The 13532-nt window shown below is 46.2% G+C and overlaps 1 protein-coding gene across 11 annotated transcripts in view; it reads left to right on the top strand.

Annotated features, from left to right (window-relative positions):
* SLC35E2B (solute carrier family 35 member E2B) overlaps positions 1 to 13532 on the top strand; it is a 29523-nt gene that overhangs the window by 7457 nt on the left and 8534 nt on the right. For 8 of the 11 annotated variants that reach the window (XR_014551645.1, XR_014551646.1, XR_014551647.1 and 5 more), the window contains exons 2-7: positions 5474 to 5992; positions 7244 to 7379; positions 8297 to 8424; positions 9063 to 9183; positions 10487 to 10540; positions 12741 to 12813. Coding sequence is in view for 1 of the 11 variants with exons in the window: in XM_083628844.1 (XP_083484970.1) it covers positions 5653 to 5992; positions 7244 to 7379; positions 8297 to 8424; positions 9063 to 9183; positions 10487 to 10540; positions 12741 to 12813 (852 nt within the window). In the remaining 10 variants the exon portion in view is untranslated. Of the gene's footprint in view, positions 1 to 3683; positions 3779 to 5473; positions 5993 to 7243; positions 7380 to 8296; positions 8425 to 9062; positions 9184 to 10486; positions 10541 to 12740; positions 12814 to 13532 lie in introns of those variants that run through there. The other 3 variants (XR_014551652.1, XR_014551653.1, XR_014551654.1) reach the window with 3 other exon arrangements.

Raw genomic sequence — 13532 nt, 5'->3', positions numbered from 1 at the left:
TAAATGCTATTTATTGATTTATAGCATGTGTGTCCCATCCTGTATCCAAAGGGTCTCTCAAAGTGGCTTTCAAAAATGACTGTCTCTGCCCCCAGGTTACAATATAAAGAGATTTGAAGCACAAGGGGGAAATGAGTGGGAAATGGAACATCTTAAAAGTTACATATCTTAGCATTACAGTTGATATCAGTGGCAGTTCTGGCTGTCTTGTACTTGATAAAAAGAAAACTCTTCTCTGAAGCACTCTTCTTCTTCTTCCCGCCTCATCCACAAAACCCCAGCACCTGCCTCACAGTTCTTCATTCAGAACTAGGATAGACCTAGCCTCTGCAAATTTGTCAAATCTTCTAAGTTATTTGAACTAGGGGCACCATTGAAATCAGTGGGACAAATGATTCATGACTTACTTCAACTGATTTCACTAAACACTAAGTTCAACTACCTTAGTCACTCTGGACCCAACCCTATTCTATGTTAAACTCGAGGAGGCTCCTTGCACATTGAAATGGTAGACGATAAAACATATCCCGCAAAATTAGGTGAAGTAGAAAGCACACTCCCCCCCCCCCCGAGAAATCACACAAACCAGCAAGAGCTACCAGCACAAAAAGTTAAGAGCAGAGCACCAAAAGAAATACTTTTTATTTTATTTAGAACACTTTTCATCTAGCTCTCGGGATCACTTACAGTTAAATATAAATCTGGAAAGCAATGAGGTGTCTTATAAAAGAAAAAGGGAAAACAGCAACAATAGGAGCTTGTGCAGGATCTTACCTACTGGGCCCAGCCAGGGTTCACTATCCTACCAATTTCTTATGAACTCCCGTAGGCTCCCTGCCTCATACAGTTTAAAGAAAATATACCTGCTTTGCCTAACCTATAACTTTACTGTGGATACCGTCACAGCTTGTTCCTTTAACCTTCTACTACATACAGTAGTGGGATAGAGGAGATGAACAGACCCACAGAATTGTACCAAATGCTTTAGGAAAAAAAAGTTAAATGTAAGATTTACTTTCAAAGTAAACAGCTCTTGGCTTTGATTCTTGCTTAAATAGGTCACTGTCGCTCAAAGTATACAGTTGCTTGAACATTGATATTTTAAATTTTATAATTGCTGCTTCAAAAGAGGTGGCTATAGAGCTGCCCTCGTTCTTTGAAGGCCAAGCAAAGCTACTAGCTAGTTTTGCTGGTCTCCTGCCCTAGTTACCTCTGGTCACGGGACTACAGAAAGGATAAAAGACATCTGAAGGCAGCCCTGTTTAGGGAAGTTTTTAATGTTTAATGCTGTATTGTGTTTTTAATATTCGGCTGGGAGCTGCCCAGAGTGGCTGGGGAAACCCAGCCAGATGGGCGGGAGTATAAATAATAAATTATTATTATTAGTAGGAGGAGGAGGAGTAAAGCAGAGTCTTTTCAGCTGTCATGCCTACTACACATAGATTTGCTTCAGCTTTTTGGTGAAGTCTTCCGTCTGGTTAAAATTGGCCACAATCAAAGATGTCATGGTTGCTTCACCTGAAGTCTCCCAGCTTCCTGAGGCTAATGGTCAGCTTCTGGCTAGACCAACAGCAGCTATCTTGGAGTAGTCCCTCTGGAGACTCCCTTGGCTTCCCCCTAGGTTTTGCATGCTCTTCGCCCCCTGTCAAATGACTGACTCCACAGACAGTTCTCTGCCAGGACTTATATACAGTATACTCCAGCCAGAACCCTCTGACCAATCACAAGTTTCTCCCTGGAATTCTGAACCCTCACGGGCCTATAACTAGAATCCTGAGTCCTCATTGATCTGAAACGATGGTTTGGGATAGGATGGTCTGAACGATGGTTTGGGATAGACTGCCCTCTGAAGGACCTTGCCACCAGCCGACCCTTTTCCATTCACCTGAGCCATATAAAAAGCTGGATTCTGTTGCACCCGAAACGGGAAAGCCTCGCAAGTACATAGCAAATGCACCTATTCTGAACAGCTATGCTGCTTCTTGGCAAAAATACTTTGTATCTTTTCTGGTTCTGAGAGTTGTTAAAAAGGTAAAGGGACCCCTGACCATTAGGTCCAGTCGTGGCCAACTCTGGGGTTGTGGCGCTCATCTCACTTTATTGGCTGAGGGAGCCAGCGTACAGCTTCCGGTTCATGTGGCCAGCATGACTAAGCCACTTCTGGCAAACCAGAGCAGTGCACGGAAACGCCGTTTACCTTCCCGCCAAAGTGGTACCTATTTATCTACTTGCGCTTTGATGTGCTTTCGAACTGCTCGGTTGGCAGGACATCTATTTCCCATAGTGGAATCTCGCGTTACGTACCGTCCTCCTTGTGAACGCTGCGGCTTACAAGCTCCGCTAACCCGGAAGTAGATGCCCCTTCTTGCGAACTTTGCCCCGGGATGTAAGCCGAAGTCACGCGCCAGCAGCGAAAGCGCCATTAGTGAAAGCGCACTTAATGTTATGAGCGGTTTGGGGTTATATACGGACCTCCGGAACGGATTAAGTTCGTAACCGGAGGTACCACTGTACTATGCTCGCCAGAAGTGGGTTAATCCCTCTTCCCAGAACAACTCCGAGAATCGTAGCTCTGTGAGGGAATGGGGGTCTCCTAACAACTCTCAGCACCCTTTATGAACTACAGTTCCCAGGGGGAAGCCATGACTCTTAAAGTGATATTGTACTGTTTTAAATGGCTAATGCAGGTGGGTGTATGGAAAGTATATACAGTGGAACCTCGGGTTACATACGCTTCAGGTTACAGACTCTGCTAACCCAGAAATATTACCTCAGGTTGAGAACTTTGCTTCAGGGTGAGAACAGAAATCGTGCTCCGGCGGCGCAGCGGCAGCAGGAGGCCCCATTCGCTAAAGTGGTGCTTCGGGTTAAGAACAGTTTCAGGTTAAGTACGGACCTCCGGAACGAATTAAGTACTTAACCCGAGGTACCACTGTACAGATATGGCCAGTCTACTATTACTTGGTTCCTTTTTAGGGTCAAGCCCCCTTAAACACTGCTTCCAACAATATAAGCTTCCAAAAATATAAGCTATTGCGCATTTAATGTATGAATTGCTTCCCATGGGACACCCTGAAGCAATTTACAATTTAATCAATTGCTATCCCCCACATTTCATTTATTTCTTACTACTTTATTACATTTTATACTCCACCATTTCTCCAAGGAGCTCAAAGAGGCAAGCATGATCCTCTCCCCCCTTTTATACTCACAACGACCTTGTGAGGTAGGTTTGGCTCAGATTTGGCGGCTTGTCACCTGAGGTCACGCTATTAACATCACAGCCCAGCAGGGGTGGGGGTGGATTTGAACTCGGGTCTTCCCAGTCCACCGCCCTAACCACTGTGCCACACTGCCCACTGCACAGCAGGATCACATCACACTCACTTTGTGGGGTGGAGAGCCCTTTAACAGAACTTTCAAATACTTTTCTGTGTGTGTGGTTCTCTCTGACCCTCCTCCATCTCTATTCCAGGGTAAATAGTTCGAAATGTTATGAGTGTCTTTTTGCCGCTGTAGTGACCACAAAGTATTGTTTTCAACCTCATTGTTTTTGAAAATGCAGACATACATTCTGGCAGAGAGTGAGATTGGGGGCTGAGAAAGAATTTCCAAAATACGTGGCATATAATCACTGGCTTGTTCTGTGTTCTTTCCTTCCCCCGCATCTGTCTCGATGCCAACTTAATAGCTCAGCCAACTGGTTAAAGTTCTTATGGCAGCCGTCTTCCCTGTTCCATTTTCCAGCTTCTTGCAAAATTGCTGAGGAGGTTAGAGGGTAAATATTTCATTACCTCTTGATTTATTTGTCTGGAAGCCAGTTTTAGTCAACCCGCCGTGGTTTTGTTGAGCTGGCGCTTGGAACGAGATCTGTGCAACGGCTTTAACATGTTGTGGGTTTCTCCAAGAGGCTTCGAATCCCCAAGAGGCCCTGCATCCCAAAAATACACTCCCCCTGCCAACTACCTTCAGGATTTGAACCGAAATATTTGATTTGGGTGTGTGTAAGCAGCTGAAGAAATACATCTTAGGCTGTAATTCTATACATGTTTAACTGGCATGAAGCCCCATTGTGCTTTTAAAGTATATTTGCACAGTGTCATGCTGATACTGTGATTTAAACACACTGCCCAATTTGCGTATGATCACCTTAGGACCATTAATTTCAGTGGGTCTACTCTTGAGTAAAACTTATAGAGCTTTAGCCCAGTCTGTTCAAACAGCTGTGAAGCGTTACTTGGAATTTTTGTAAACATTTCTAAGAATGGCAACTCAGCAGCAAATACTTCCATTGTGTGCATTTTAATGTGTGTGTGTTTTTAGGGGGGGGGACTGAAAATCAACACAGATTTAGCAGAGAATTTTAAGAGAATCTATATTATTTAATGCATTTATATCTCACCTTACATGGTGGCATACATGGTTCTCTTTCCTCTGTGTTTAATCCTCACAACAAACTTTTGAGGTAGGTTAAGCCAAAAGGCCCTGACTGGCCCAAGGGCACCCAGTGAGCAGTGTTCGAAAATAGCAGGGCGCCAGGCGCATTTTGCACCTAAAGATTCTCCTCAAAAAGTCTGAGTGGCATTTTTTTGCGCCCGGCTGACACTCAAGGATTACTGAAACAGATGTGCGTTGAAGCCTCAAAGTATATGTTAAAGATAGACAATATGTTAAGGAATAAAAATTTAAAAATATCTAGTAGCACCTTATAGACCAACTAAGTTTGTATCTGAAGAAGTGTGCATGCACACGAAAGCTTATACCAGAAAAAAACTTAGCTGGTCTATAAGGTGCTACTAGACAATTCAAATTTTTTTATTATTATTTCAACTGCGTCAGACCACCACGGCTACCTATCTGAATCTTGAATATGTTAAGGAATTTAACAAAAAAGAGTAGAGTGTTTTGAAAACTGAAGTATGGTACCAGTATTTTTACCGTAAAGACCAAAATATACATGTATTAACAGTTTCTGCTAAAAATGTGATATTAACAATAGGTCACTTATGTGAATTGCATATTACCGTATTTTTCGTCCCATAGGATGCTCCATCCCATAGGACGCACCTAGTTTTTTGGGGGGGAAATAAAGGAAAATTTCCCCAGCGCCAGCCTCCAAACCAGGTCGGGGAACAGCGGGATGGTGGCGCTGCGCCTCCCCGCTGTCCCCCGAGCTTGTGGGGCTGGCCGATGTCTGCCCGAAGCGTGGGGCACTCTGCTTCAGCGTGCCCCCGCGCCAGGCAGCAGGCTGCTATCCGCAGCCTAGGGAGCCCTGCAGGAACTCCCGCGGGCTCCCCAGGCTTGCTGATAGCTTCCTGAAGCCTGGAGAGCGAGAGGGGTCGGTGCGCACCGACCCCTCTCGCTCTCCAAGCTTCAGTGAAAGCCTGTATTTGCCCCATAGGACGCACACAGATTTCCCCTTCATTTTTGGAAAACTGATTTTTAAAAATATATATTTATTTCTTTAATGCAGGGAATGGAAGTGTACTCTGGAAAGAGCACTTGAAGTTCCCTGTGAGCAAGAACAACTTTGGAGGATAGCCTGTGTGGACTGCTGGAGGCACTGAACCTTTCTCCCCACTTAAGCAGAGCTTCGCATTTGGCCGATGTTCACTGGGCCCAGACAACCAGCTGTTGTTTTGGGGCCTCAAGATGGCCTCCCTCGCAAGCGTCCAGAATTTGGAGAATGCTGACGGTGTCACTGCTGCTTCTTCTCTCCTGGAGGAGAAGCCCAAAAGCAAAGGGTTTTTCCAGCTCGGCTCCTTCTTCCATTCCCGGAACGAGAAGTACATCATCGCCAGGAGCGAAAGTGTCCCGGAGGAGAATGTTTTGAAGATCACCATCACCGAAACCACTGTCATTGAGTCGGACCTGGGCATCTGGAACTCCCATGCACTCATCTACCTCACCTTGTGGTTTTTCTTCAGCTTTTGCACACTTTTTCTTAACAAGTACATCCTTTCACTGCTGGAAGGGGAGCCGAGCATGCTGGGTAAATACTTCTTTCAGGGGGTCAAACCAGACAACCTTTTGGGTTCCTTCCTGCTCTACAATGCAGGCGTCTCTCAACTTACTCAGGGGTTACATTCCAGGGATAGGGCACGAAGCCACAACCACATATAGTCAAAACACTTTAGGTCCCATGGCAGGCGGGATTGCTAAACTCTTTTTTCTCAGACGCCCACCTTGTCTCCCCCCCCTTTTTATTTTAATATTTGTCCAGCTGAATGCGCCCAAATTAAATGCACGTAAGTTGTGAGCTACCTCTTCTACGATCCTATGGCTCTGTGAAAATGGTCTGGGGAACCTTTGGCCTTCCAGATGTTGACAAGCTACAGCTCCCATCATCCTGAGGGTTGCAGTTCAGCAGCATCTGGAAGGCAAAAGGTTCCCCACACCTTGTTTTGGTCAGGGTGGGGAGGCTCCAGATCTTGCCACACTACAACTCCCATCATCCCTGACTGTTGGCCATGCAGAATGGGGCTGAGGGGACTCCTTCAGCATCTGTGGGGACACCAGTTCCCCATCCCTGGTGTACAAAATGGTTTGGATCTAGACTAAGTTTTTAGTCCCTTTGAAACCAACGGGCCTGGAGTTAGAGCAGGCCTGCTCACTTGATGTCCATGGTATTACTACAACCTGACTAACATAGTTTGGAGCAAACCTTTATACATGTATTTGTGTGTGTTGTTGTTCTTTTAAGTGGCAAGCTGATGGTTGCAACCAGTATACATGGTTTATTTGTGTGTGTTTGAGTAACAGTGGGATATATATCTTGAGTTGTATCCAGGCAACAGCCCATCTGCACTATATATTTAAGCAGCATTTAAACATTCATGGCCTCCCCCCAGAGAATCCTGGGAGCTGTAGTTCGTTAAGGGTGCTGAGAGACGTTGAAGAGGCCCCAGTGCCCCTCACAGGGCTACAATTCCCAGAATTCCCTGGGAAGAAGCCTTGATGATTAAACCGCTCTAGGAACTGAAGCTCTGTGAGTGTCCTCCAGCCCTACATGGAGATGCCTGGGATTGAACGTGGGGCCTTTTGCATGAGAAGCAGACGCTGTGCCACTGAGCCCTCCCCACCAAAACGGTAAGATGAGACCCAGGGTCTATGGGGTGTTTGAATGTTCAAGCCCCAAATTTACCATAGAGTGTAACCAAGCCTTCCATGCAGGTTTTTTGAATGGGAGGGAGAGCAACGGGGGAGGTAAGGATCTGTCTCATTCTGGCTCTGATCCTCCCAGGCGCCGTTCAGATGCTGTCTACCACTTTCATCGGCTGTGTCAAAATGTTCGTCCCTTGCTGCCTCTACCAGCACAAGACCCGCGTCTCATACCCTCCCAACTTCCTCATGATCATGTTGTTTGTCGGGCTGATGAGGTAAGAAGCGGCTGGAAATCTTTCTAAGGCAGGGATGGGGAAACCACCGTTCCTTTTCCCAATGTCTAAAAAGGAGGTGGTATCTTTCATTAGTAATAAAAAAATGCAGTAAAGTAATCTAAAGGTCACACACACTCTTTCACCTCGGATCTTGTATCTGTTTCAACGCAAAGGAGAATGTCCACCTGAGCAGCAAGAATGGGGATTTTGTTGTTGTTTTTAATCCTAAAAGCCATATTCACTTATGGGCAACATTCTGAGGGCCCCATGCTAGGAGTTGATGGGGCCAAAAGTTTTTTTTTTAAAAAAAGTGGCCAGGGCAACACATGTAAATTTTTACCTTTCCCCACTAAGCTAGCTTACACACACACACACACACACACACACACACACACACACACATTATGAGTTCAAAGACATAATCTGGCCAGGCAAAAATGCTTGAAGAGAGTTCTGAGGGCCAGATAGAGAGGACTGGAGGGCCACATTTGGCCTGCAAGACTGAGGTTGCTGACCCCTAAGGAGAGGTGTGCTTGTCATTTATTTATTTATTTGTTCATAAATATATATATATATGAAATAATGTGGCTACTTTATCTCTCACATTGGGATGAATAGATTCGAGTCTGCTTTACTTTTGCATGTGTTCATTTGTCAGTCTGTGAATTTATTTTAAAAATTGCATGAGAATCCATATTTCAATCCCTATTTAAATATGTCATTCTGAATATATTTTCTCAAAAATTTGCCTTTCAAAAGATACATTTCCCCCTGAAAGTGTGCATATCTAAACATGTTGTAAGCAGCTGAGAATGGGTGTTTTGCTTTTACACACACACACACACACACACACACACACACACACACACACCAAAACTGTGTTATTTAAAACTTTGTTACCCCTCTTCTCTTTTCAGGTTTGCAACTGTGGTCTTGGGCCTAGTCAGTCTGAAGAACGTAGCTGTCTCCTTTGCTGAGACAGTGAAAAGCTCCGCCCCCATTTTTACCGTCATCATGTCCCGCATGATTTTAGGAGAGTACACAGGTAAGTCTTGCTGAAACTTAGGCCGCATCAACACTATCCATTTAAAGCTGTATCACGTCACTTTAAACAGTAATGGCTTCCTCCAAAGCATCCTGGGAACTCTGTTAAGGGTGCTGAGAGGTGTTAAGAGCCCCCATTCCCCTCATACAGCTACAACTCCCAGAGTTCCCTGGGAGCAAGGAGTTGTCTGTAAAACCACTCTGGAAATGGTAGCTCTTGTGATGCCCCTTGCATGGTGCTAGGTGAGAAAGGCTCACCTGCTGTCTTTGGGATATGCCCACCTGTCAAACTTTGCCCAGCTGGAACCAGAAAGGGACAAGGGGAGATAAGGCTCCAGACCACCAGCCAAATCCACTTGCAAGCCAGGCTGTTGGGGCAGCAAATCCTATGTGTGAAGAAGGGCTCCCTTCTCTTTGTCCTGATCTGTCCATCCTAAATCTCAACAGGTCAGCCCAGTCTCTGGTCCCTGAGCTTACATAACCAAATGCTAAGCAGCTTTGGAAATATGGCCATTTCCCGATTTATTGCCTTTAAAAATGCAGTGTGTATTTTTTTTAACCTGTTTTTGTTTGGATCTGTTTTTCCCCTCTTTGCCTCCTTCCCCCTCCCTCTCCGATCAACCCCTTCCCCCTACAAAGGATTGCTCGTAAACCTGTCTCTTCTCCCCGTCATGGGAGGGCTCGCTTTGTGCACTGCGACAGAGCTGAGCTTCAACGTCCTAGGCTTCTCAGCAGCTTTGTCTACAAACATCATGGACTGGTAAGTACTGTATTTTTCCGCATATAACACGCTCCCATGTATAAGATAACCCTTATTTTTTAGGACTGCAAAAAATAAATAAATTGGGGCGGGGGATTGCCCAAATCGCCGCTGCCGATCTCCTACTGGCTGCTGCCACCAATCGCCCGTCCCCTCTCTGCTATCCGTGTATAAGATGACCCGCAATTTTGGCCTGTTATTTCTAAGGAAAAAATAGAGTCTTATACACGGGAAAATATGGTATATTGGAGACTGCAGACAGAAGTGTGTGGGATGAGTGTGTTGTGTATACAAGAAAGACAGACAGACAGACAGACAGACCGAGAGAGAGAGAGAGAGAGAGAGAGAGAGAGAGAGACAGAGACAGTGTTTCCTCTGTTAATGTGCGTGTGTCCGTGTGCGTGTAGTAGATATAGATATGAATCACAGGTGTTTTATATGAGTTATAGGGGTCGGGCCGGAGGACCTTTTAGGTCCCTTTCAACTCCTAACAGTTCTATAATTCCATTAATTCTCTTCATTGTATGCATGTATCCCCCACATTTACACGACGGGCCTAGAAAGTGGAATCAGGTAAAGTGGGGAGCACCCCACTTGAATAGGGAGGGCACATGGGGAGGAGAGAGAGAGACCCACCCTGGAAATTGCTTGCGGCCGCTGCCTGGCCTGTACCGAACCTGCCTGCCTCCCTGAAGGCAGCCAGCGCACACAGCGGCTGTGGCTGGCCACGGAGGGGGAGGGCCAGGAAAGGTGTCCAGCAAAACTGGTGCCAGGATGCACCTGCATGGCAGAGGCAGAGAAAAGGTCGTGTCCGTCCCCCCCCGTGCCGCTGGTTGATCAAAGTCTGCCCTCCCTCACTCCAGCAGCAGCCCTGAGTGACTTCCGGGCAGCAGCCCTGAGTGAGGGAAGGCCCATTTATTCATTTAGTTATTTATTTCACGGCATGTAAAATAGTCATGCGTGAGTGCATAAGTGGAGGGGGGTGCACCTGTAATGTATTTCTGTTTCTGTTCCTAATTTAATTTATCTGCTTACTGCATTTATATCCCTACCTTTCCACAAAGGGGCTCAATGTGGCTTACATAGTTTCCCTTGCAACAGCCCTGTGAGGTAGGTTAGGCTGAGAATTAGCGGCAGGCCTCAGGCCACCCTGAGTTGTGCAGCTTGGTCAGAGACCTTTGTGTAGCAGCAAGTCTAATAAATGATAATAATCATTCCACGCACACACACATATACGCCTGCACGCACACACAAACTGTGTTCCTTCTCATAAACAAACGTGTGCTTTCCTCCCCCCTTGCAGCCTGCAGAACGTTTTCTCCAAAAAACTGCTCAGCGGAGACAAGTATCGCTTCTCGTAAGTACCTGTCGTATTTCGGAAACCAAAAACCCCTCCGCGTTGATGAACCATTGGCGAGTCCTTCTTGTTTTACCAGCTCCCTCAGAGGACAGCAGCCAGTTTAGGAGGGCTCTCAGAGCCGTCCGAAATCCATCTCTTTCTTGACAGAGGTCTTAGCGAGTTCCTTGGCTCCTAGCATGTGAGAGGGCTGGAACTCTTCTCATCGTTTGGGTTATTGTGAGGGTTTTCTATGTGATGCCCTGCAGGTGTCGTTGGACTCCAACTCCCATCAGCCCAAGACAGCACGGATTATTGAGGATTAGACAAAATCAGGGAGGAGAAGGCTATCCGTGGCTGCTCATAATAATAATAAAAATAAAATTTTATTTATATACCTCCCTCTCCAGCCGAAGCCGGGCTCAGAGCTGCTAACAACAATAAAAGTAACACAGCATTCTAAAATCAATTCATTCTAAAATCAATTCAAATCAGATTAATGGGAACCATTGGGCTAGAGTTCTGTGAGGATTGCCAAAGGGGGGGGTCAGACTGTGCCTTGGCCAAAGGCCTGGTGGAACAGCTCTGTCTTGCAGGCCCTGCGGAAAGATGTCAAGTCCCGCCGGGCCCTAGTCTCTTGTGACAGAGCGTTCCACCAGATCAACAATGACTCTGTTCTGCTTTCACTTTCAAATGCCTCTGAATCGGCTGGGAATCACTAGTGGCGTGAGTTGCTCTTGTGCTCAGTTCCTGCCATTGGGTTTCCTCAGAGGCATCTGGTTGGCCACTGTGATAACAGAATGCTGGACCAGATGGGCCACTTGGACTGACACAGCAGCTTCTTCCCCCCTCTTTATCTCTCATGCTTTTGACTAACATCCGTGTTTTCTCTGGACTGAGCTGCCTGTTACAGGACAAAGGGCCTTTTGGTTCTCCGCCCAGGGCCATTCAAGCTTCCCCTGACCTCTGATTTACTGGACGGGATCAGAGAAGCATGCAAAGCAGGCTTTAGCTGTCCTATGAAAGAAGCTTGCTTGTTCCTGTGTTGAATTTTGTTTCATTTAGCAGGATTTGTCTTTAAAAGAATTAAGCAGGTCTCCAAGCCTGGGGTGTGGAATTTCTATCCCATGACCTAAACGGGGCCTAGTAAGGGTCCAAGTTTGGCACCCAAGGCTATTTCCCCTAAGCGTGTCCACCTGACATCATATATGGGGCAGGGAGAGATAAATCTGGATTGGCTGCACAGCTGCTTTCCATGTGGGAAGCTTGGTCACTCATTCAATCCCCTCTGAAAGCAGGCTCCAAAGGCATCCCGTTTTCAGAGTGATTGACAATCTATTTCCTCTCATAGAGCTGAAATTCCCAGAGTGTCTCCAGGGAACTCTGGGAACTGTACCACTTTTAACAGTGATGGCTTTCCCTGAAGAATCCTGGGAACCGTGGTTTGTTAAGGGGTGCTGAAAGTTGTTAGGAGGACCCTGTTCCCCTCCCAGAGCTACAGTTCCCAGAATTCCCTGGGTAGTGCCACTCTGGAAATGGGGGGAATAGGAGTCTCCTAACAACTCTCTGCTCCCATAAAAAATTACAGCTCCCTGGATTCTTTGGGGAAAGCCATGACTGTTAAATTGGCATGATGCTACTGTAAATCTATAGTGCAGCTGGAGCGTTTTGTATGTGTTGATGCCCAGCATAAGCCATGCACCTTCCATGCATTTAAAGCACATTCCCCACCCCCTCAAAAAGTATCCTGGGAACTGTAGTTTATTCATATGGAGCTACAATTCCCAGCACCTTTAACTAACCACACTTCATGCTTTAAAAGTATGATGGGTAAATACATCCTCTCCCTGTGAGAGCAGAGAGCAACTGAAACAAAGGAACAGAGAAACCAGTACGTCACATCCGTCTCCCTTCTCCTGTGAGACTTCCAATAGCCTGGAATCCCTGGAATGTAAACAGAGTCCTGTGACTCCAAAGGCAGCTGCTCAGTGGCAAACAGAAACTAACAAGGAACCGTACATATGGACCACTGCTGTGGGTAACCCTTCATCACTCTGTCACAGCTGGTTTTGTTTTGCTTTTAAAGATCATATCCAGTTTCAGCAGTGTATTGAATTTGGGTGTCTCCCGTTTCATCCTTCTGACTGTTATTTCCATTGCAGCCCATGCAAAATGCTAATTTCACTTGATTAATTCTCCCCAACCAACACCACTTCCATAGCGCTCCTGAGCTTCAGTTCTACACCAGTGCAGCCGCAGTGATCATGCTGATTCCAGCTTGGATCTTTTTCATGGTGAGATTTTTTGTGCATTCTTCCCCCTCCAACCCCGCTATAAACTTAAGAGTCCTGCTCCATTTTCAAAGCACCCAAATTCAAATCTTGCCTCTGTTACTAAGCAGCCGTAAACAAGCTAGGGTCCCTCGGCCTCTACTTGCCTCCTCCAAATCAGCAGTATGGGAAGAAGAATGCCAGCTTGTATCAGGCTGTTGTGGGGATTATACTGACATGCTGTACGTGAAGGGCTCTGATCTCCATAAAGCAAGGATGGGGAGGGAATCTGTGGACTCTGACTTCTAGCAATGAAGGGCCAGAGGTTAGTGACAGAGCATTGGCTTGGCATGCAGAAGGTGCCAGGTTCAATCCCAGGCCTCTCCAGGTAGGGCTGGGTGAGATCCATGTCTGAAATCCTGGAGAGCTGCTGCCAGTCAGTGTAGACAGCGCTGAGCTAGATGGACTAATGGTCTGACTCCATACAAGGCAGCTTTGTGTGTTCATATGAAACCTTATAGGCGGTGTATTTTGTCTGCATCCATCAGCAGGCCACAATTTTTCTCCCTGCTGTTCAAAAAGGAAACTGTCTTTGAAATATCCCTTTGAGAAATCTGTCCCTAGGAGAATTATACAGGAAGCAACTTCACATAATGGAAACCATCTAAATCTGAATAATGTAAGGAAAAACGCACGTGAGTGTCCAGAATCTGAAAACCTGGAGAGCTGCTGCCAACCAGAGT

The sequence above is a fragment of the Podarcis filfolensis genome (genome assembly GCF_964270895.1).
Source record: "Podarcis filfolensis genome assembly, chromosome: 8".
Lineage (NCBI taxonomy): Eukaryota > Metazoa > Chordata > Lepidosauria > Squamata > Lacertidae > Podarcis > Podarcis filfolensis.
This window is presented reverse-complemented; position numbering and strand designations above follow the sequence as displayed.